Here is a 22,542-nt window from a genome sequence, read left to right as displayed (position 1 = left end):
CCCCAAACCTTGCACTGCCCCCCACTCACTGTACACACACCCACACACCCTTATTGCCCCTCTCACCCACTTGGTACTGGCCCCCCCATTTTATTAGTGCCCCCCCCAAGTCAATACTGTGATTTAAGCAAAGCAATAGCAAGCCGGGGGGTGGGGGGTGGGGTGGGTATTGAGGGCGGGGCACAGGGCCCTGGTACCCTCCCCTGTATCTCCCTGTCCCCATGTTGCCCCCTGCCCTGGCTTTGCCCCAGTAAATTACAAGGTTTGAGCTCTCAGTCTCGTGTCTGGGGGGTGTCCAGTGGGGTTGAGGGAGTCCCCATACGCATGCCCCCCCCTCCCCCACACATGTGCCTCCCCCCGCCCCAGGTCTCCTCTTTGTGTATCCTCACAGCCCTGCTGTGCCCTCCAAGGACATGCGTGTGCCCGTGCCCCTACCCCTCCTCAGGCAGGCAAGAGACACCCCCTCACTGAGGGGGGACACCAGACCCCCCCATTCCACCAGGACCTGGAGCCCCCACCCCCAACACAGACTGGGGTGGCGCAGGGAGAGACGAGGCGGCAGACAGGAGTTACTGGGGGGAAATGGCATGTTGGGGGACCACGGGGGGCCACGCTAGCGCAGCAGCGACCACTTGATCTGCTCCTTTGCTGACTGCAGCACCTGTGGAGGAGGGTGGCAGCATCGAGTGTGGGGCACCCATGGGTGCTGGCGGGGCCCAGCAGCACCCATAGGTACCAGGGTAGGGAGAGGGGATGTGGGGAGCTGTCCTGGGAAGGGGGGTGTCACTGGGATGTTGGGGAGGGGCCAGGGGCATCCAGGTGGCTCTTGAGGACTAGGCAGCTGCCCTGGTTGGGGGGCTTAGAGGTGGGAGGGGGGCACTGCCAGCCCTGGAGGGGTCAGGTCCTACCTGTGACACCGTCTGCTCCGTGAGGGGCACGTCCTCACCCTGCAACACATAGAGGTGGGTGACCAGGGCAGGAGTGGGGCACCTACTGCCCCCTCATCATCTCCCCGTTCCTCACTGTGCACCCCCCCCAGCCTCCGTGTGCCCCCCGTACCCGCACAGCCACGCGATGTACCACTTGCTGGGGGTCACTCTCCAGGACAACGCTGGTGGGGGAAACAGAGACCTGTTAGCACCCAGCACCCCTTCCCCAGGGTCCCTGGAGGGGACAACAGACCCTAGCAGGGAGCACACAGACACTCACCCGCCATCCACGATCTCGTCCACGGCCAGGAAGAGCCCCTCCATGTTCTCCAGCAGTGCTCGCTTCTCCACGTTCTTCCTGGGGGGGCTCTGCCTGCTCAGCACCCAGAGCCACCCCCCACCCCCCCCCAGGCACCCAGGACCCCCTGAAGTGCCTGCTGGGCCTCCCCAGGATGTCCCTGCTGCGTCCCCCCGACCCATACCGGAGCCCACTAGAGCTCCCTGGGGCCATGGGTGCCTCTCCAGAAATATGGGTCCCCCCCAGAAATATGGGTCCCCCCCAGGACACCGTATACCAGCCCCTAGGACCATGGGTGCCCCTCAGGAACCCCCGGGTGCCCCCCCACCCCGTACCCATCGTACCGCAGCATCTGGCTGAGTGAGTCGAAGAGGCAGTTGAGGACAGCCGTGAGCATCAGCTGGGGGACAGTGGGGTCACATGGTGGCACTGTCTGACGGGCACCTTGAGGTGGCCCCTCACACCTGATGCCACCTTCTGTGTCCCCTCCCTGCCCCAGGACCTTTCTGGGTGTGTCCTCTGTGTCCCCTGCCCTGGTACCTGGTACAGCCCCCACCCTCCCATCCTGTTACTCCTCCATGTCACACACACCCTGCCACCCCAGTGTCCCTGACCCACCACCTCTGGGTGTGTGTCCTCTGCCACCCCTGGGTGCCCCCCCCCAGCATCCCTGGGTGCCCCCCCCAGCATCCCTGGGTGCCCCCATCCACCTCGTTCTCATGGGAGCTGCCGATGACGTAGAAGTAGAGGTCGATGCTGCTCTTGTAGACCACAGTGAGCCCCTCGAGCAGCGCGATCTCACCTGTGGGCACAGCCTGGCGTCACCCCTGCAGGCCCCCCTGCACAGCCCTGCTGTCCACATGGGGCTGGCAGCCCCCCGCAGGGGACACACATCTCCATCCCGAAAACACGCACTGTCGGTGCGGTGGGTCTTGTTGAAGATGTTCTTTTCAAAGGCTTTCTGCTCCTTGGCACTGGGGTACGTGTCATCGTAGTACTGCAAGGACAGCAGTGCATGGGGACCTGGGCCACCCACCCCAGCCCCAAGGAGCCCCCACAACCTGCTGTAGGCCACCAACCCTGTCCCCATGCCCCTGTCCCTGCCCTGTGCCACCAAACGTCCCCCCGTCCATGCCATGTGACACCCCAACAGCCTCCATGTCCCTGCCCTGTATTGCATCCCAGCCCTCCCAGTGCCACCAAGTGTCCCCACACTGGTGCCCCCCGTCCCCATGTCTCCCTGGGGTGGCATCCCCACACTGCCCCCATCCCCACAGTCCACATGTCACCATCACCCCCTCGGGCCCCTCACCTTGGCGAAGAGCCGGTCACCATCATTGTCCAGGATGATGACGGCTTTGACGGTGTAGAGGGACGGCTCCTGCGGGGACACAGCCTCCATCATCTCGCTGCCACCCCGTTCCCAGGGACATGGACACCCCCAGCCCAGCAGGGGGAACACCCTGTGGCACCACAACACCCCCTTGTCCAAACACTGCCTCGATGGCACTAAGGACATTGGGAAAAAGTGTGCCCAGCACCCCTGTCCCGGTCAGGGGGTCCTGGGCGGTGGCTGCTGCAAGGCCAGGCTGGGGAGTCCCTGCCCCCACCTCTGTCCCCATCCCTGTCCCTGTGTCCCTGTCGATCCGGGTGCTCCCAAGCTCCCGGGACCAAGTTCTGTGATGCACTGACTGCCTGTAGCCACAGCCGGAGTGTAGGACAGAACCTCGCCCCGGGCGCTGCTAGGCCACAACCGGCCACCACCGATGGCCACCAAAGCCACCACCAATGGTCGCCACCAGCCACCACCGATGACCACTGACAGCCACCCCCAGTGGCCACGGCCAGCCCCAGCAGGTCCCCGTGGGGTTCGTTACCCCGGTGCCACCCTGCGAGTTGTCACCCCCGAGGCAGGACAAGGCCACCACGGGGGCGGGGTGTGTGTGTGCACTGCCACGCCCACGGGCGGGGAGGAGCCCCCCACTTAGTCCCCAGTTACTGCATGGCGCCCCCCACTGACCCTCTGACTGCCCCCCCCATTCACCCCCCCCATTTACCCCTGTGTCCCCCCCCTTCACCCCCCCCCATTTACCCCTGTGTCCCCCCCACTCACCCCCCCACGTACCGCACTGGCCCCTCCGATTCACCCACTGCCCCGCCCCCACTGGCACCCACACTTACCCGGTGCTCCCCGGCCCCCCCCTTACCCATCATTGCCCGCCCCGGCCACGGCCCCGCCCCGCCCCCTGGCCGCGGCTCTGGCCCCCGCCCCCGGCCCCGGCCCCGGCCCCGGCCCCGGCCCCGGCCCCGGCGCCCCGTACCAGGATCAGCGCCTCCATTTTGCGCTCGCCGCTGCCGACGTGGAGCCGGAAGAGGGGCCGCCGTTCATTGGCTGCTTGGCTGCCAATCACGCTGCCGGGCACCGCCTCTCCGGCCTGACTGGACGAGCCTGGGCCGGATCAGACCAATCGTTGAGCGGCTGCGGGCGGAGGGCGGACTGGTCTTTCCCGCCCTTCCCGAGGCGGTCGCTGATTAGAGACACATACCGTCCGTCACTGCCACGCCGCACTCCCGGAAGCCGAGGGGGCGGGGCAGTTCCCATGGTGACAAGGGAAGCGCTGACGTCACCCCTTTGCCGGGCTCATCCCGTGATTGGTCGGTTTGCCAGACACGTGGCCGGAAGTCCATGGCCACACCCCTAATAGGGTCACGAGCCCCTAATGGGCGGGATGACTTGTGACCTTTGGCCTCTCTGGGGTCGGGAAGGGACACGGGGGGGACATGAGTGGACGGGGGGGACGACACGGGGGGGACACAGAAGGACCGAGGGGGGACATGGGGGATGTGAGTAGGACACTGGGAACACGCGCGAGGGGCACAGGGGACAGAGGGGCTGGGGGCCATGGGATCGCAGGGAGGCCAGGCGAGGGGCAGGGGCTGTGGGGGGGAGGGCACGGGGGCCACCCGGATGCACTGGATCCCGTCGATAGCGATGCCGGGGGGGGGGGGTGCCCTGCCTCCCCACCTCGTCCCCAGTGTGGCCTCCCCTTTATCCCCCACAGCCCCTCCGTGTCTCCAGTGTGTCCCCCTGTGTCCCCCCGCCACACACACCCCGTGCCCCACCCTGGGACACCGCAGGCGGGTTCCTGTCACTGCCCCCACTCCCTGCTCCCCTGGACCCAGTTGTGTCCCCATCCCTGTCCCTGTGTCCCCTTGTACTTGTCAAGCCATACATGTCCCTCCTTTTGTGTCCCCAAGTCTCCAACCCCGTGCCTCTCATCCTGCCCCCAAGTCCCCTGTCCTTCTCCCCCCCCCTCTACTTCCCTCCCGGGTTCCTGTCCCCCCCCCTCTTTGTCCCCAGTGTCCCTAGGGCGGGCACCCACGTGCGGCTGCGCTGGGGGCTGGCACTGCCACGGACTGGCCTGTGTCCCTGCGTCCCCACGTCGCATTTCCGTGTCCCACGGCCCTGCCCTGAGCACAGGGCACCAGGTGGGTCCTGCCACGGGGGCACATGCGCGTGCAATGGGGTGGGAGGCAGGGATGAGGCACGTGTTGGCATGTGCCCAGGGATTGGGGTATTGGTGCACACATGTTGTACAGGGAGGGAGTACATGTGTGCCTGTGTGTTGGGGGGTGTGTGTGTTACACATGAGCCCAGGGGTGTTGGTGCACACATGTGCCCAAGGGTCATGGTATCAGTGCACAAGTGTGTTTGGGGGGGGTGCACACACGTGCCAGGGCACCAGAGAAAGCTTGTGCCCACATGTTGGTATGTTTGTGCATGTGCTGATGCATGTGTGTGCGCAGGAACTGGGGTATCGGTGCATGTGTGTTGCATGGGATGGGCCATGTGTCAGTGTGTTCATGCTTGTGTTGGTAGCCGTGCGTGCCCAGGGGTCGGGGTGCTGGTGCCTGTGGGTGCTTGGCTATCAGCACACATATGTTCCCAGGGCCTGGGGTGTTGGTGCACACACGTGCACTGAGCGGTATTAGTGCATGCCAGGAACTGCTGCATATGTGTTCAAGGAGAGAGCAGGCATGTGCCACTGCATGTAGGTGCTGTGTGTTGGTGCTTGTGCACGTGTGCCCAGGGATTGGGGTATCAGCACACACATGCCCACAGAGGGAGCCAGGGCACCAGAGCACACAGATGCCCGTGTGTTGGTGTGCCAGTGCCATGTGCCTGAGGACCACAGGATCGGTGCGTGTGTCCCGGGAGGGAGCTCACCTGCGCTTGGGCAGGAGTGTGCTCAGGGGTCGGGGTGCTGGTGCTCACATGTGCCCAGGTGTGTGTGCAGGTGCAAGCAGGGTGCAGGGCAGGCAGGGTGCAGGCAGGGCGCAGGCAGATGGAGGCAGGGAGCAGGGTAGGCAGGGCACAGGCATGGTGCGGGGCAGGCAGGGAGCAGGGCAGGCAGGAGACAGGCAGACGCAGGCAGGGTGCAGGCAGATGTGGGCAGGGTGCCAAGCTCCTGTGGGGTGCTGGCACCCAGCCCCAGCCGGAAACAGCCCCAACGGCTGCGGCAAGGAGGGGGGGTAGGGGGTGAGGGGGGCACCCTCACCCAACCCCTGCCTCCAGGGCCCTGCAATGTCATTGCGGGGAGCCCTGGGCGCTGTGTTAAGGGTGATGGGGGGTGACATGGGGTGGGTGACAGCCAGCTGCCCACAGGGGGGACACACACATCCGTTGGTCCTTGTGCAACGTCCCAGCGTTGGGCAACGGGGTGGCGCAAGGTGGGTGGTGCCCGGGAGGGGGGCCCATGGGTTGGGGACATTCCCCCCCAATGTGGGGGGACTCCCCACGCCCCACCCTGTCCCCCGCTGCACCCCGAAAGCAGAACTGGGAGCCGGAAGGGACCCGGGTGCCCTGCGACAGGGATGATGGGGCAGTGGGTCCCCCCCCCTCCCCGGTGATAACCCGTTATCTGGGGTGGCAGGAGGCAGCGGCGACTGCTGCGGCTCCGGCATGGGGGACCCCGAGGTGAGCCGGGGGGGGGGGGGGGGGGGGGGGCGGGGGGCGGGGAGCTGGGGCAGGGGAAGGGACCTGGCGTTCTGGGCGGGGGGGTGGTGTGTGCCTTGGTGGTCACAGGGAGGGGGTGGTCACAGGGGGCTGAAGGTGTCTGGGGGTCCATGGGGAGCCTGAGGGCGTCTCGGGGGATGGGGGTGTCTGGGGATGGTCGCGGCGGCTACCGGGACTCGAAGGGGGGGTGATGGGGCTCCAGGATCCCGGGGATGGGGGGTGGGGGGTGTGGGGGGGGACGGGGCGGGGCCAGCGCCCGCCCGCAGCCAATCAGCGCCAGCAAGGGCCCGTGTCCCGTAGGCGCTGGCGGCGCTCGGGGAAGCGGGTGGGCGGGGCCTGTCCCTGGCCCCGCCCCCGCCCGGCCCGGCCGAGGTGGAGCTCACGTGGCAGGAGATCCTCTCCCTCAGCGAGCTCCAGGTGCGCGCGCCGCCCCGCCCCCTCCCCGGGACCCCTGTCCAGCCCGAGGGCCGCTCCCACCGCGCCCACGGAGAAACCCCCCATGGTACCCACCTTCCCCTGGGAGACCCCCCCCCCCCATAGCACCCAGCTCCCCCAGACCCCATCCCACTGCAGCCCCCTTCCTCAGGAGACCCCCATTGTACCCCCCCCCATGGCACCCACCTTCCCCTGGGAGACCCCTGCTGCAAGCCCCCCTACTGCACCCACTTCCCTGGGAGACCCTCCCTCCATGGCACCCACCTCCTCCTGGGAGACCCCCATTGTACGCCCCACCCCCATCCCTCCACCCACCGCCCCCCATCACGCCCTCCCTCTCCCCCCACAGGGCCTGGACATGGTGGCAGACACCCCCATCGACCCCTCCCCCTTCTGCTCGGTCCCACCCCCGTCCCCTTACACCCCCCTCCCACCCCCACCTCCCCCCCGCCCTCCCCCCGCCCCCCTTCGCACCCCCATTCCCCCCGCCTTTCCCCACCCCACCCCTACCGACATCGTTCCCGGCCGAGCCGCCTGCCCACCCAGCCGCTCGCCGGGATGCCCGGCGGGCCTCAGCCCTGGCACTGCCCATCGGCCCCGAGGCCATTGTCAACCTGCCCGTGGAGGACTTCAACGCGCTGCTGGGGCGGGCACGGCTGTCGGGGCCGGAGCTGGCGCTGGCGCGGGACATCCGCCGCCGCGGCAAGAACAAGGTGGCGGCGCAGAAGTGCCGCCGGCGGAAGCTGGAGGCCATCGCACAGCTGCAGGCTGAGCTGGGCAGCCTGGGCCAGGAGCGGGAGCGGCTACTGCGGGTGCGGGGGCAGGCGGAGCGGGCGCTGGGGGCCCTGCGCCGCGACCTGGCCCACGTCTCAGCCCAGGTGCTGGGGGCGCTGAGGGATGGCGCCGGCAACCCGCTGCCCCCCGAGTGCTTTGGGCTGCGCCTGGCGCCCGACGGGGAGCTCAGCCTGGAGAGCCCCGGGCTGGGGGAGTGAGGCGGGGTCCTGTATCCAACAGGGAGCGAGGGGGGCTTGGGTGCCATCCTGCACACACCCTCCCCCCCGCCTCCACGAGCCCAGGGGGACCCTTCGGTTCTCCCACAGCCCCACCGAGCCCAAGGATGCACCCAGGGTCCTACACCCCACCCCCCCCCCCACCCCCACCCCAGGGGGCATCCCTATTGCCTCCCAGGGCACTCGGCCTCCCCAGCTGCAGGTGACACCCCTGTAGAGGCAATAAACCGTTTGAGGAGGGGCCAGCCACCGTGTTGCCTGTGTCACTCATTACCTCCTGCCCCAGCGCCCTGGGGTGACACCTTACTGCCACCTCCCCTCCCTTGTCCATCCGCCCAAGGCAAGGAGGTGTCCCCGCATCACCTCCCTTGACCCAAATGAGGCATCCCCATTACTCCATTCTGCCCTGGGGTGCCATGTACCCATCAGCCCCATGCCACCTCCTGTCCCTGTCACTGCAGGGTGACATGTGGCTCTCACCTTCCCTGTGGTGCCCCAGTCCTGGTGTCCCCAAGACCATATTCCCCCAGACCCGAGGTCCCCCAGCAGTCACCTCCCCAGTGCCACCCTCTCCCCAAACACTCCATCCCCTCCACCTTTGTCCCCTCAGTCTCCATCACTTACTTCCCCATGCTTGTCCCTATTACTATTCCCTATCCCTATCCTGTTGCCTTCGTCATCCCTTCCCTATCACTGTCCCCTGACACCATCCTGTCCCCTCCATCTCTTCCCCACTCGTCCGCTCCACCTCCATCCCCTTCCCACCTGTCGCCTCTGTCTCCATCTCTTCCCCATCGCTGTCCCCTCTATCCCCATCCCTGTCCTGTCCCAGTTCCATACTGTCCTCCAACCCTATCCCACCCCACAGACAGGACACACTTACAAAAATACCCTTTTTTTATTTACAAGGTCCCTGACCTGTGGCAGTGACACCTCCCAGGTGGTAACAGGCTTCCACAGGTGCTGCAAGGAAGGGGAAAGCCATGAGGGGGGGCAGCCCTGGCCCCAGAACTGTCATATGTGTCCCCTCGCACCCCCCGTTGTGTGTGTGTATCCTGCTCACCTCTGCCAGTGGCCCGCAGGCTCCTCTCCCTTTGCCGGCAGCTCCTACAAAAGTGAAGGCAGGCATTAGTGACCTGGCAGGGGGCCTGGGAGGGGACAGGGACATGGGGACACACACACACACAGAAGCTGCTCTTACCTACAGCGTCCCTGCCCTGCGCTCTGCGGTGCTGCGAGGGGGGAGAGCTTGGGGGAGCCAACGCCAAGGGGACACCCCAGGGACAAGGAGGGGGCAGCCGAGCCTGAAATGGGGGGTTACGGGGCCCATGAAGGGCAAAATGGGGCTGGGGGTACGTGTGTGGGGAGGTGGTGGTGGGAGGGACGAGCCTGAGCTAGACTGTGCTGGGCATGGAGTGGGCAGGGACAGGCTGTGCCCCACAGCAGCTGACACCAGAGTGGCGTAGAGGTGAGAAATGTAAATATATGTATATAAAAAAAATAATTAAAAAAAAAAAAAAGACACATTTATTTAGCGTCATGTTGTGTTACAGTTAGCGATCGACAGCACGGGCGCGCAAATAAAACCGAGGCTCCCGGGAGGCCTCGTCGGAATGCTTCCACGGCACAGAAAACTAAAATAACCTGTTGTACAATTAGTCACAAACACAGTCCTGTTTCGCAAAGGAGACTTCTGTCTAACACACGTCTTCATGGAGCAGCCACCCCCCGCCACAGCTGTGAGTGGGCGAGTTCACAACTGGTGTAACCTGCAGCTTCCCTGTCCCTTCTCTGGCTCGCCTCTCCCGCTAAGCTTTGTTTCCTGTTGAATAATATGGAATAAAGTTAATCTAAACAGCCCCGCTCCAGCTGCCACTTCGAGGGTGTTGGGCAGCTTTTTTTTTTTTATCTTAATCTTTCTTAAAAATTTCTCTAAAGTTTCTCTTCTACAAATTTCTCTTGATTCCCTCCTGGACATTTTTTCTTTTTAAATTTCTCCTCTCCCAAAATTTCTCCTCCCCAGATTTGTTCTCTCCCTCTCCCAAAACTTGTTCTGTCAAATTTGCTCCCTCTCTTCAATTCTCTCCCTCTCTCAAAACATCTCTAAATTCTCTCCCTCTCAAAACGTCTCTAAATTCTCTCCCTCTCAAAAATTTCTCTAAGATTTCCTCCCTCTCAAGATTTCTCTAAAATTTTATCCCTCCCTCTCATGGTTTCTCTAAAATCTCCTCCCTCTCTCAAAAGGTCCCCCCTCTCTCAAAAGGTCTTGCCCTTTTTTTTTTTTTTGAAATTTCTCTGCTAAACTTCATCAGCTGCTGCCAGAACAGCTTGCCTGCTTCATGGCGGACGCCCTTACCTGGGTGTTAAAACCTCCTGCCGCCACCATAGCTGCCGCCGCCGCTCGAGCTGCCGTAGCCGCCTGCGAGAGGGGAGGGTTAGAGAACATTCCAGCAGGGCACTAAGCACCTTCGGGGGCTGCACACAACCCCCCTCGGGGACTTACCGCCACCATATGGCCCCGAGCTCCTGCCCCCGAAGTTGCCCCCCTTCATGGGGCCAAAATTGGATGACTGGTTGTTGTAACTGCCAAAATCGTTGTAGTTCCCCCCACCGCCGAAGTTGCTGCCTGGTGGGGGGGGAGAGAGAGAGGCAGGGTCAGTGCAGGGAAGGTGGCAGCAGCAGGGGGGGTGCAGGCGGTGGGTGTCTGAAGGGGTTAATGGGGAGCCCAGAGGCATCCAATGGCTGGGGGGCGCTTTAATGGGGAGCCCAGAAGCAAGAGGGGGTTTAAAAGGCAGCCTGGAAGCATTTAGGAGCTTGGGGGTTTTAGTGGACAGCCTAGAGGTAACCCATAGTTATAGGGGTTTAACAGGGAGCCCAGAAGCACCCAGGAGCCTTGGGGTGATTCAAGAGGGAACCTGGGGGTCCCCAAGTTGTGGGGTATTTAATGGGGAGGCAGGGGGCACCCCACAGCCAGAGAAAGGATTTAACAAGGAGCCTGGAGGCCGGGGAGGGGCTAACTGGGAGCCCAGAGGCACCCAAGGGTGCAGGGGGGGTTTAATTGGGAGTCTGTATGCACCCCACTGTCAAGAGTGGGGTTTAGCAGGGAGCCCAAAGGCACTGGGAGCCCAGAGGCTGAGGAGCGGGGGTTAACTGGGAGCCCAGAGGCACCCCACGGCCAAGAGGGGATTTCAGGGGCCAGGGATCTCACCTGTGCCTGCTTCAGAAAGGCCATTCCGCACGGCAAGCGCGGGTCCCCGGGCAGGACGCCGTCCTCCGCTGCCGCCGCCAAAGCCCCCCCCGCCGTTATTATAGCCATCATAGGTGCTGCTACCGCCGTAGCCCCGGTTGCCGCCGGAATAGCCGGGGCCGCTGCCGCCGTAACCTGGGGGAGAGGAAGGAGGGCGCTGAGCTCCAAGGGCCGCCCCGGCGGGCGCGTGGGGGCCAGGCTCCGGGTTCGGCAGGGCGGTGGGCTGCGTCCGCTGTCTGGGCCGGGCCACGGGGCCGGCTGGCGTCCTCGGCGAGCGGCTGGGCGCGTTGGCCGCTGCCCGTCGGAGAAATCCCGCTCTGGCCTTACCGTCATTGCCAAATCCATTATAGCCGTCTCCGCCGCCGCCATAACCGCCACCGCGGCTGCCACCAAACCCACCTGAAAAGAACAAACCGTTGTGGTTCAATCCGTCCACGCGGGGCCGGGCGGTTTAGAGCTGCCGGAGAGAAAAGTTCGGGGTGCCGAAATCCCGGCGTGGAGGGAGGAGGAGCGGTGCTCTGGCTGGGCCGAGGGGGGCCGGGAGCCGGAGCGGTGGCAGCCGGAGCGGCGGCGGCGTTTGGGCTAGGTTTTGAGCTGCGTCTCGAGCCGGCGGCGTCCCTTGGGGCTGGCAGCCGGACGGGTCCCGCTGAACCACTTACCACGGCCGCCGAAGTTGCCACCGCGACTGAAGTTGTCGTTACCGCCGAATCCACCTCCGCGGCCGCCGCCGAAATTCCCAGAACCGCTGCGGCCTAGGAGAGGGGGCGGAGGGGGGGGACAGCCTTTAGGAACAGCACAGGCAGCGAGGTCTAGCGGCAGCTTGGGGCAGGTGGGAGCTGGGGGCTGAGCCGCGTGCTCACCTCTCTGGCTGGCTGAGGCGCTGGCCATCTCCTGCTTCGAGAGGGCTTTCCTCACCTCGCAGTTGTGCCCGTTCACAGTGTGGTATTTCTGAACTGCAGGGAGGGAGTGGGGCGAGATTCAGGGGATGAGGGCACAAAGCCAGATGCCCCCCTCTTTTCTGCATACACTGGACTTACTGACTATCTTGTCGACGGAGTCATGGTCATCAAAGGTGACGAAGGCGAAGCCCCTCTTCTTGCCGCTGCCGCGATCCGTCATGATCTCTATGACTTCAATTTTGCCATATTGGCCAAAATAGTCTCTCAAGTGATGCTCCTCCGTGTCCTCCTTGATGCCGCCCACAAAGATCTTCTTGACTGTGAGGTGGGCCCCGGGCCGCTGGGAATCCTGCAGGAATACGGCAGCATGGGCTTGGGGGTCACAGGAGCCCCCCATCCGCCCCCCAAACGGGTCCTGGACTCTGCCAGCCCCATCCGGTGAGGTCTGAGCCCGCTGCCCCTCAGGGCTCCCCCCTACCTCTCTGGATACGGCCCTCTTTGGTTCAACAACTCTGCCGTCCACTTTGTGTGGCCGGGCATTCATGGCAGCGTCCACTTCTTCCACGGAGGAGTATGTGACGAAGCCAAAGCCTCGTGAACGTTTGGTGTTTGGGTCCCTCATCACCTGGGAGGACAGAGACACGTCAGGCTGCAGCACGGAGCCCCCACAGGCGGCAGCAGCTCCCTCTCTGTGGGGGTGCTGCTCTTTCTCCCTCAGCTCCTCCACGTCTTGATCCCTGCAGCCACTCTCCTTGGTACGCAGATACACCTCAAACCCCACCAGTGCAGGTCACCAACAGCTGGTGCCTGTCACCCCCTCAACAGAAATGCTGGGGGCAGAGAGGTGGGGGCCTTACCACGCAGTCGGTCAGGGTGCCCCATTGCTCAAAGTGGCTGCGGAGGCTCTCGTCTGTGGTTTCAAAGCTGAGGCCGCCGATGAAGAGCTTGCGGAGCTGCTCAGGCTCCTTTGGAGACTGCAGGAAGGGGGTGACAGAGGCAGTGAGGGGGGCTTGACACCCCAAAATGCCCCCCAGCTAGAGACAATCTGCCACCCCCAAACCTCCTACACGGGATCCATTTGCATTCTCCCAGCTCCAGGGAGATGCCGACACTCCAAAATTCCCACCCCCCTGGGACTGCCTTGCACCCCTGCAGCTCTACGGAGACCCCATCACCCCCAGCCCCACCTCACTGGACCCACTGCACTCCATCACATCTGTCCTGAGCCCAAAACCCCCTCTGTGGGGCCTCCTCGCATTCCTAGAGCCCCAGGGGGCTGTCCCATCCCCTGCCCCCTCCCCTCAACTACCCCTGCCCCCTCCCACCCTAGAAAGACCCCTATACCCCCAGCCCCCACCTATGGAGCTTACCCAGCCCTCCTGAGACCTCCAGTACTAACCTGTGGGACTGCACCAGCCCCAGGGAGACCCTAGGGACCCCAGCCTACATTTATGGGGCTGACCAGGCCCTGTGAGCCCCCAGCCCCAATTTGTGGGGCTGCTATTTCCTTCAAGGGCTTGAGACCCTCAGTGCCATCCTGTGGGGCTGCCCAGACCCCATGCCAGCCCTCATCTATGGGGCTGCCCAGGACTCAAGGAGGCCCTAAATCTCCCAGGCCCCAACTGTGGGGCCATGTAGGACCCCTGAGCCCCCAGCCCCCATCTGTAGTGTCACTGAGGACCTAAGAAGATCCTGAGCCCCCATTTTTCCCCCCACCCCCTGAGCCCCATCTGTGGTGCCACCTCGGCTCCTGAGGTCCCCCAGCCCCTCCAGCCCCCATTTTCGCTCCTCCCAGCCCCCATCTGTGGAGCTGCTTTGTCTCCCAGCTCCACCTGTGGGGCTCTGCAGGATTTAAAAGACCCAGGAGCACCCCGCAGCCCACATTTTTGCCCCCCCTCCACCCCAGCCGCGTCTGTGGAGCCACTCGGGCTCCCGAGTCCTCCTCGGCTCCACCTCAGGAGGCTCGGGGGTCCTTTGAGTCCTGGACAGCCCCTTAGCCCCATTTTTGTCCCCCCTCCCCCAGCCCCCATCTGTGGGGCCGACCTGGCGCCGCAAGCCCCCTGAGGCCCACGAGCCCCCATCCACCCATGGGGTCTCGCGGTGGCGGTGTGTGCGCGCACCCCCCACCCCCCCGCCGGGCCGCCCTGCGCATGCGCGAAAGCAACGCGGCCGCCATCGCCCACCCGAGCACAAAGGCGTGCACGTGGCCCGGCGCGCGCGGGGAGGCTTGGCGGGAGGGGAAAGGGGGGGGGGGGGGGGAAGCGGGCGCGCCGGGCTGCGCATGCGCCGCGGGGGCCACCCCGGTGTCGCTGGAACCCATCGCGCCTGCGCAGAGGGCAGCGGGCGGGAGGCCCGCGCAGGCGCAGTGCGCTCGGGCCGGGCGGCGGCGAGCGGGGCGGCGGGGGCGGGAAGGCCGCGGCGGGCGCTGGGGGCCGACGGCGGGGCCCGGCGAGGTGGCGGAGCGGCGCTTACCTCGGACTTGGCCATGGCGGCGGCGCGGGGCTGGGCGGGCTGGGCGGCGGGCGGCTCAGCGCGCGATGCTCCCTCTGCGAGGCGCCGACACAGAAAGGGGCCGAGCGACGCGAGCGCCGCTGCCTCACTCCGCCGCCCCCGCCGTCCGCCCGCCCCCCGGCTGCTCCCATTGGGCGGCACCGCCCGCGACGCGCCCCCGCGACGCCTCCCATTGGGCGGCGGGCCCGAGCGGTGCGGCCTCATTGGCAGCGCTTGGCCGCTCCGCCCGCGTTGCCGCCGCCGGTTGGCCAAAATGGGGAAGGTCCCGCCCCCGCGCCTCACGGATTGGGTGAGGCCGCCACGGCTCCGCCCCGTGCAGCTTTTCCCGCTCCGTCCCGGAGACTCCTCGGCGCTCCTCCGATTGGTTCCCTCTCTAGGGGTCCCGCCTTGTGCCTGCCTATTATTGGCTAGCACCGCGGCGCTGCCGTTCCGATTGGCGGGCGTGGCCGTCCCTCAGCGCTGCCCGGCGGCGGGCCAGGCGGCGGGCGGGCGCGGCGCGGCGGGCGGCAGCAGCAGGCCGCGGCGGCGAGTCCCGGCGGCGGCGAGGAAGGGCCGGTCGCCCGCCGGCGCCCGAGGTGGACCCGGTTCGGTGCATGCGCAACGCGGGGGGAAGGGGAGCGGGGAGAAGGGGGGGCGGCGGGGTGCCGGGAGGGAGGCGGGCGGACGCATGCGCAAAGTGGGACCAGCGGCGCCTGCGCGCTGCGGGCGGTTTTGGCGGGCGGAGCGTGGAGCGGCGGCGGCTCGGAGGGGCGGCTAGACCGCGGCGGACGGGCCCGCGCCAGAGCCGCTCCCCGCCCCAGGTAGCGGCGGCGGTCGGCGGATGAATGGGGGGCACGGTGGGGGCGGGCCCCGCCGGCAGGATGGACAGGCGCACCGGCCAATGGCGGCATCACGCTTGGCCAATGGTGACGGCGGAGGGGCGGGCCAGCGCCGGGAGTGACGGCCGGCCAGGCCAACAGCGGGGGAGGGGGAGGCGGGGCGGGGCGATGGGGAGCGGCGGCGCTCTCGGCCAATTGGCGAGCGGACTTGGCGGCGTCGCCGGCCAATGGGGAGAGGTGGCGCGCTGCTCGCCACGCCCCCGCGGCCCGGGCCCTTACGCAGCGCCGAACACCGGCACCGGGCCGGGTCCGCGCAGTGCTTGGGGGAGGGGAGGCCGTGCCGGCTCTTCCCTTCTTCCAGCCGGCTCTTTTCCGCCTCGAGTCCGAGCTTTTTGCCCTAAACCAGCACTTTTCGCCTCAAAACGGCGCTTTTCTTTTGTTCCTCGTCCCGCACGCGATTTTAGGGATGCGGTGGCCTGGGGCTCCCGCCCCGCCCATTTCACACCCAGAACTGCTCCTCGTACTCCCAAATCCATCCCTTTTACCCCTAAAATCCCCCTTTTACGCCCAAACCCTCGCCGGTGCATGTGACCGGTCTCGGCAGCAGACGTCGGGGGGAGCAGGGAGAGGTCCGGGGCGGGACACAGTGGGGTTCAGGGTCTGCTGGGGCTTTTTAGAGCTGAATTGAAAAAAAAAACCAAAACCAAACCACTAATCCCAGGGTTTCAAAAACCCGTATTTTGGCTGCCTGCCCTAAAAGCGGTTTTGGGGAGCTTCTGGCACTGGGGCTTTGTTGTTCCACAGCAAACTCACCCCAAAACGGCAGGGGGAGTGTAGGGTTGCGTGCCCCCCCCGCACCACCTCGGAACTGGCTGTGGACCCCTGAAATAGGGCTGAGGTTTACATCGCTGTGTTGTACATTGGTGGGAACGAGGGCTTCTCCAACAACATGTCTCCCTGTGCCCAAATCCCCACATTTTGTAGGGGGTTTATTCCAAATTTCAGTTCCCTGTGCCTCAATAGCCAATTTTTAAGGGTTTAAACCCAAATTCATCTCCCAGTGCACAAATCCCCACTGGTTTTAGGGTTTTAATCCAAATTATGTTTCTCTGTGCCTAAATCTCTGCTGGTTTTAGGGCTTTTAACCCAAATTTCATTTCCTTGTGCCTAAATGGCCACTGCTTTTAGGGATTTTAACCCAAATTTCATTTTGCCATGCTTAAATACCCACTTTTTAGGGGTTTTAACCCAAATTTCATTTCACGGTGCCTAAATCCCTGCTAGTTCTAGGGGTGTTAACCCAAATTTAATTTCCCCATGCCTAAATCACCAGTTTTTTGGGATTTTAACCCAAATCTCATTGCCCTGTGACTACATCCCTGCCGCTTTTAGGGGTTGTAGCCGAAATTGCGTTGGGAGGTGCTGGTTCCTTCACCGTCATCTCTTGTTTTTAAGGGTGTTGGGGGACAGCGGGTGGCGGGGTCCCCTTAACACCCCTGTGTGTCCCCCAGGACCTGTGGGCACTGCGCTATGGGCAAGAGGAGCAAGCGGCCAGCCGACAGCTCATCCTCGGGAGATGAGGAAGAGTATGTGGTGGAGAAGGTGCTGGACCGGCGCGTGGTGAAGGGCCAGGCCGAGTACCTGCTCAAGTGGAAGGGCTTCTCCGAGTGAGTATTGCCAGGGACGGGGATGGGGATGATGATGATGATGATGATGATGGTGGTGGTGGTGGTCATCGGGTGACAGGGAACACAACACTTGGGAGCCGGAGAAGAACCTGGATTGCCCAGAGCTGATCTCGGAGTTTATGAGGAAGTATAAGAAGATGAAGGAGGGTGACGGGAACAAGCCACGGGAGAAGGCGGAGGGCGCCAAGAGGAAAGGAGGGCTGCCTGCCAGCGGGGAGGACGTCAAGGCCAAGAAGAAGAGGGAGGTGAGGGAGGGTCCCGCCACAGGGACGGGCACCGAGGGGTGGGGACGGGCACCCAGGGATGGGGACAGGCAACCAGCATCCCTATGATGGGGATGGCCACCCAGGGATGGAGACGGCCACTCAGGGATGTAGATGGGCACCTAACACCCCCATAACGGGAATGGGCACATGGGGATGAGAACAGGACCCCAGCCATGGGGACAGACCCCCAGTGCCACTGCAGTGGGGGTGGGTGCCCAGTGCCACCATGGTTGGGACGGACACCCAGCCATGGGGACAGGCACCCAGTGCCACCAAAAAGGGCCACCACCCCCCACTGGCACCAGCCTGGGTAGGGTGGCCCCAACCCTGTGACCTCCAGCCACTACAGACTGGGGCTGTACCCCCACAAGTGTACCCACACCACCTTATCCCCCCAAAATCCTTTTTTCCCCCAAATCTGCAGAGCAATGACATTGCCCGGGGCTTCGAGCGGGGGCTGGAGCCCGAGAAGATCATTGGTGCCACCGACTCCTGCGGGGACCTCATGTTTCTGATGAAGTGGTGAGGCCACCCAGCCTGTCCCCGTGGAGGGGGGGGGGGGTGTGTGTCACACCTTCTGTGTCCCCTCCAGGCCCCCCTGACCCCCCTGTTCATGTGCCCTCCCCCCCAGGAAGGACACGGACGAGGCTGACCTGGTGCTGGCGAAGGAGGCGAACCTCAAGTGTCCCCAAATTGTCATCGCTTTCTATGAGGAGCGGCTGACCTGGCACGCCTACCCCGAGGACACGGACAGCAAAGAGCGCGAGACCCCCAGGAGCTAAGGCGCCCCCCCCTACCTGTACATAGCCCCCCCCATCATCTCGTGTGTGTGTCCCCTGTCCCCAGGGATCACCTCACACCCCCCTACAGCCCCCCTGGGGACAGGGTTGGGGGCAGTCATGCCCTAAGGGGTGCGATGCTCACCCCCCACACCCCTCTTCTTTGGGGATGTTGGGGGGGGGAGGGATATGTCCGCCTGCATGCCCCCCCCCCCCCCCCCCCGCACCCAACAAGGGTGTGGAGTGGCTTTGGGGGGCTCAGCCCGAGTTTTTTGCTGTTTTTTCTAAGGTGGGTGTTTTTAGTTGGGGCGCCCGCAGGTGTCCCTGTCCCGTCCTGTGGTCCCCCTGCGTGTCCCTGGACCGCGCTCCCCCCTCCCGGGTGCTCCTGGACTGCCCTGTGGCCCCCCTGGGGTGTCCCCGACCCATTCTGCGGCCCCCCCCCGGGGTGTCCCCAGCTTGTCCTGCAGCTCCCCTGTGTCTGCTTCCAATAAACGGTCACTTTTCAGGAGCTTCCGCTTTGTCTGGGGTTGGGGGGGATAATGGGGGCCACAAGTAGCCCCAGCATGGCCCATTCACAGCCTATCTCCTCCCCAGCGCGCACCCAGTACGGCCCAGTTCACCCCAACCCGAGACGCAGACACCGCTCTATTTCACGAGAGACCCTGCGCTGCCGCCCCCCCGCGCCCGGACGCCTGCGTACCCGCGGCCGCGTCTCTGGCGCCACCTGGTGGGCGCGTCGCGGCGCTGCAGCCCGGGGAGGGGGGTCACCGGGAGGGAGGGCACACACACCAGGGGGAGAGGTGCACCGGGAGGGAGAGCACACACACCGGGAGGCGGGGGGCACCGGGAGAGGGGGCACACCCCATGGGCGGGTGACCGGGGGGAGCCGTGAGGTGGGTGGAGGGACACGGGGGTGCCCCGCGAGAGGAGCTGGGGGGGAGGTGGGGGGCCGCAGCCCAGCCCCCCGCCCGCGGACTCCGCCCCGCCGCGGTGCCGCCCGCCGTCGCCAGGGTTCGCCCTTGTGCCGCCGGAGCCCGCGTGTCACCGCCCACCGGAAGGGGCGGGGCCCGCGGGCGGGGCTCGGTGTGCCCACGGGCCCCGCCTTGGTGTTCGGGGATCACGACTCACCCGTGTACCGCCCCCTCTCCCCGCGTGCTCGCGCCCCGGGGCCACCCACGGCGAATGGGGGGCGGGGCGGGACGGGGGGGACACCACCACCCCCCGCGAAGTACCATGGGAAACTCCGCGCGCCGCCCCGTGATGTCGCGCGGCCCCGCGCAGACAAAGGGCCCGGCCCCGGCCCCCGCGTGGGGCACGTCGGGAAGGGGGCGGAAGGGGCGGGGCCCCCTGGTTTCCAGCTCCCGGCAGGCGCGGGGCGGGTCAGGGGTGAAGGGGTGGGGCGGGCGGCCGCGGGGCCGGCGGGGCTCGGTGCACAGGTGAGCCGTCGGGGGCGTCGTGGCGTCTTGTGGCGCCGTGTGACGTCGTTAGGGGATGTGGGGGCCCGCGGGAGTTGGGAAGCGATGGCGAGGGGGTGCTGGGCCGGGCCAGAGGGGCCCGCGGGGGAGCAGGGCCGGGGTGGCTGGGGGGCCTGTGGGGCAGCCAGGGGCGCGGGGGGGTGAGGACGTGGCTGGGGGCAGTTAGGGTGCCCTGGGGGCACAGGGCAGCAGTAGAGGTGCCCGGTGGGGGCAGCTGGGGAACCCTGGGGGTACAGGGCAGCAGTAGGGGGCAGTTAGGAGGCCCTAGGGGGGATCTGGGGGTGCAGGGCTGCTTTGGGGGGCAGTTGCGGGCCTTGGGGGTGCAGGGCTTGAGTAGGGGTGCCTAGTGGGGTAGTTGGGTGGCTCTGGGGGCACAGGGGGGCTCTGGGGGCACAGGGCTGTTCTGGGGGGCAGTTGAGGGCCTGGGGGGCACAGGGCTGGGGCAAGAGGGCAGTTGGGGGGCCCTGAGAGGGCAGTTGGGGGGTGCAGGGCTGCACTTCAGGGTAGCAGGAGGCCCTGGGGGTGCAGGCAACGGAGCAGAGTGGTGCTGGGGCTCTTCCTTCCCCGTTGCAGAGCCCGGGAGGCACAGGCTGCCCCCTCCACCCCAGCCCTGGGGTGGCGCTGGGGGGCCACCCTGTTCTCCCTGGGGCTACCCTGTCACTCGTCTCCCCTCCACAGGCACGAGGTGATGGCAGCATGGAGGAGAGAGAGGCTGAGGCAGCAGGGACGGTGACGGAGCCAGCAGCAGTGGCCAAGGCTGGGGAGGATGAAGGCGGCCTGGCAGGGCGGTTCCTGCGGCTGGAGCGGGAGCAGAGTGTGCTGCTGCAGGCGCTGCCACCCTTTGGGGAGCCTGTCAGCCACGTCTACCACCCCCTCGACTATGCCTGGGAGCCCCACTGCGACTTTGTGCGCCGCTACTGCTGCACCCCCAAGCGCGTCCTGTTCCTTGGCATGAACCCGGGCCCCTTCGGCATGGCCCAGACCGGGGTGTGGCACTGGAGGGACCCTGGTGGGGAGGGAAACCAAAGCACAGGGGTCCCAGTCCTTTCCCATGGGGCCTCAGGTGGGAGAAACTGAGGCACAGGAGTGCCCAGGGTTCCCAGTCCCCATCCCAGTGGGGCATCTGGTAAGGGAAACTAAGCCATGGAGGCAGCAGAGTCAACTGCAGGGCTGTTCTGGGGCGACCATTCCTCAGGGTGTGCCACCCAAAACCGTTCTTCATCTCCCAGGGAGGGGAAATCCTGCCCAGGATGGGTGATTGCAAGCCCCCCCTGAGCTCCCTTCCCATCTTGCAGGTCCCATTCGGAGAAGCCTGGCACGTGCGGGAGTGGCTGCAGGTCGCTGGCGGGGTGAAGAAGCCGCCCTCAGAGCACCCCAAGCGCCCGGTGCTGGGCCTGGCCTGTCAACGGGCGGAGGTGAGCGGCGCCCGCTTTTGGGGGCTGGTGCGGACCCTCTGCCCAGACCCCCATCTTTTTTTCCGTCACTGCTTCGTCCACAACCACTGCCCCCTCCTCTTCCTCGCCTCCAGTGGCCGGAACCTGCCCCCCACTGAGCTGCCCCCAGCCCAGCGTGACCGGTTGATGGTGCTGTGTGACCGGATGCTGGCGCGAGCTGTGGGGCTGCTGGGTGTGGGGCTGGTGGTGGGCATCGGGCGCTATGCTGAGCGGCGGGCACGGCGTGCCCTCGCGGCCTCCGGCCTGGCTGTCCGCGTCGAGGGGTTACCCCATCCCTCGCCCCGAAATCCCCGCGCTAACCGGGGCTGGGAGGAGCTGGCCAAGGCACGACTGGGAGAACTGGGAGTGCTGGAGCTGTTGGAGGAGGGGGTGAGGAGGAGATGAGGGAAGCTTGGAGGGAAAGGATGGATCCGTGCCTCAGTTTTCGCTGCTGGGAACAAGGGAGGGGGTTAGTGGGTCTGTGCCTCAGTTTCCCCAGCTGGGAGCTGTGTTGGGACACTTCAGGGGGGGTGGGGAGGGGGGGGGAAGATCTGTGCCTGTTTCCCCCACAAGATCAAGCCCAGGGTCTCATTTTGAGGGAGAGGGTGGGTCTGTGCCTCAGTTTCCCACACTGAGAGCAAAGTGGGGTTCCATCGTGCAGAGATGGGGCAGTGAGCCACTCCCCCGTGCCTCAGTTTCCCCTTGCTGCATGGCAGACCCCACCCCAGGGCTATTTCTGCCAGGGGGCCCAGCCAGCAGCCTCCAGTTCTCCCAGTTAGCCAGTTGAACACTAAATGGGCTCTGGGGGCAGGGTTAGTTGCCACATCCCATGGTGGTTGCTGCTGTGATCACTCCCTGTGCCTCGGCTTCCCCGTTGAGGTGCCTGTGAGCCCTGGGCTTGGTCCCCACTGGATTTTGGGGCTCCTTGCCCTTTTATTTCCCTTAAAATCGCCCGTTTTGGGGTTGTTTTTTAAGCTATTTAACCCAAGGGGTCAGTGGCCCTGCTCGCTTTTGGCAGGGGAAACTGAGGCACGGGCACATACCCTGGCAGCTGGTGATGGGGCACGGCGGGGTCCCCCGGGCGATCTGTGGCTGTCCCCGTGCCTCAGTTTCCCCTGCTGGCAATAAACACTACATCCTGCAGGGCTGTGGCCTCTGTGTCCTTTAGGCGCCGTCCCCTGGGGCTGGGAGGTCCCCTGGGTGGGCCTTGATGCTGGCCCCAAGGCACCCATGGATTTGGGGGTGCAGGTGGGGGGATTTAACTGGAGTTTAAGGGTTGAGGGGGGTGCACCCTGGTTTGGGGGTGCAAGGTTGGGGCAATAACCTCAAAGACTGATTTAACCCTCATGGGGCGTTTTGGGGGTGGGGTGGGGTGTCTGGTCTTACCCAAAGCCCCCCATAGTTCCGATGTCCCCCCCAGGGCCAGCAGCGGAGCCAGGTGCCTGGGGAGAGCTTGGCAGGGAGAGGGCTGCATCCAGAGGTCTGCAGGGAGACACCCCCAGCCCATCCCACACACCCCAGTGCCCCCCCCCCCCCCCCCCCCCCCCCAGGCCCCCTCTTCCCTCCAAGGGCCTGGGGAGGCTCTGGCATACCCAAGGGACATCCCTGTCCCCCAGCTTTCACCGGGAATGGGGGGGCTGAATTTCTGGTCCCCCTCTTCCCACCCCCCACCCCAGCAAGAGGCCTGTACTCAGCTCAGCCTGCCTAATGACAATGCATAATTTATGTGGCTGTTAA

At 65.4% G+C, this 22,542-nt stretch overlaps 5 protein-coding genes across 14 annotated transcripts; 3 read left to right on the top strand and 2 right to left on the bottom strand.

The window, feature by feature from the left end:
• Positions 1–569: 569 nt before the first annotated feature.
• On the bottom strand, positions 570–3,745 carry COPZ1 (COPI coat complex subunit zeta 1). 2 transcript variants are annotated; one of them, XM_037411662.1, is made up of 9 exons: positions 3,549–3,745; positions 2,540–2,608; positions 2,143–2,224; positions 1,938–2,029; positions 1,572–1,627; positions 1,210–1,287; positions 1,060–1,111; positions 909–947; positions 570–661 (listed from the first exon to the last, which is right to left on the bottom strand). In XM_037411662.1, the coding sequence occupies exons 1-9, from the start codon at positions 3,564–3,566 to the stop codon at positions 614–616; spliced, it is 534 nt and encodes a 177-aa protein (XP_037267559.1). In that variant the 5' UTR covers positions 3,567–3,745; the 3' UTR covers positions 570–613. The 2 variants fall into 2 exon arrangements, with proteins under 2 accessions (XP_037267559.1, XP_037267558.1); XM_037411661.1 differs by lacking the exon at positions 3,549–3,745 and having other exon boundaries at positions 2,540–2,644.
• Positions 3,746–4,011: 266 nt separating this feature from the next.
• NFE2 (nuclear factor, erythroid 2) lies at positions 4,012–7,671 on the top strand. The gene is made up of 5 exons (XM_037371300.1): positions 4,012–4,716; positions 6,162–6,205; positions 6,545–6,661; positions 7,029–7,149; positions 7,226–7,671. Exons 1-5 carry the CDS (start codon positions 4,461–4,463, stop codon positions 7,669–7,671), a joined length of 984 nt encoding a protein of 327 aa, XP_037227197.1. The 5' UTR covers positions 4,012–4,460.
• Positions 7,672–8,568: 897 nt separating this feature from the next.
• Positions 8,569–14,443, bottom strand: HNRNPA1 (heterogeneous nuclear ribonucleoprotein A1). 6 transcript variants are annotated; one of them, XM_037411652.1, is made up of 12 exons: positions 14,308–14,443; positions 12,693–12,809; positions 12,314–12,460; positions 11,974–12,184; positions 11,797–11,889; positions 11,596–11,718; positions 11,264–11,335; positions 10,898–11,071; positions 10,193–10,315; positions 10,046–10,108; positions 8,891–9,511; positions 8,569–8,796 (listed from the first exon to the last, which is right to left on the bottom strand). In XM_037411652.1, exons 1-10 carry the CDS (start codon positions 14,320–14,322, stop codon positions 10,053–10,055), a joined length of 1,131 nt encoding a protein of 376 aa, XP_037267549.1. In that variant the 5' UTR covers positions 14,323–14,443; the 3' UTR covers positions 8,569–8,796; positions 8,891–9,511; positions 10,046–10,052. The 6 variants fall into 6 exon arrangements, with proteins under 6 accessions (XP_037267549.1, XP_037267551.1, XP_037267552.1 ...); XM_037411654.1 differs by lacking the exon at positions 8,891–9,511 and having other exon boundaries at positions 8,569–8,652; positions 8,753–8,796; XM_037411655.1 differs by having other exon boundaries at positions 11,596–11,688.
• Positions 14,444–14,792: 349 nt separating this feature from the next.
• On the top strand, positions 14,793–18,405 carry CBX5 (chromobox 5). Of its 4 annotated transcripts, none has more exons than XM_037411663.1 (5): positions 14,793–14,921; positions 16,676–16,831; positions 16,911–17,097; positions 17,543–17,640; positions 17,750–18,405. In XM_037411663.1, exons 2-5 carry the CDS (start codon positions 16,695–16,697, stop codon positions 17,898–17,900), a joined length of 573 nt encoding a protein of 190 aa, XP_037267560.1. In that variant the 5' UTR covers positions 14,793–14,921; positions 16,676–16,694; the 3' UTR covers positions 17,901–18,405. The 4 variants fall into 4 exon arrangements, with proteins under 4 accessions (XP_037267560.1, XP_037267561.1, XP_037267562.1 ...); XM_037411664.1 differs by having other exon boundaries at positions 14,803–14,930; XM_037411665.1 differs by lacking the exon at positions 14,793–14,921 and adding an exon at positions 15,022–15,146.
• A 1,836-nt stretch (positions 18,406–20,241) lies between these two features.
• On the top strand, positions 20,242–21,948 carry SMUG1 (single-strand-selective monofunctional uracil-DNA glycosylase 1). Its single transcript, XM_037371177.1, has 2 exons — positions 20,242–20,498; positions 20,668–21,948. The coding sequence occupies exons 1-2, from the start codon at positions 20,424–20,426 to the stop codon at positions 21,208–21,210; spliced, it is 618 nt and encodes a 205-aa protein (XP_037227074.1). The 5' UTR covers positions 20,242–20,423; the 3' UTR covers positions 21,211–21,948.
• The last annotated feature ends 594 nt before the right edge of the window (positions 21,949–22,542 follow it).

The sequence above is a fragment of the Falco rusticolus genome, chromosome 19 (genome assembly GCF_015220075.1).
Source record: "Falco rusticolus isolate bFalRus1 chromosome 19, bFalRus1.pri, whole genome shotgun sequence".
Lineage (NCBI taxonomy): Eukaryota > Metazoa > Chordata > Aves > Falconiformes > Falconidae > Falco > Falco rusticolus.
Note: the sequence above shows the minus strand (reverse complement) of the source record. Positions and strands in the feature narration are given on the sequence as shown.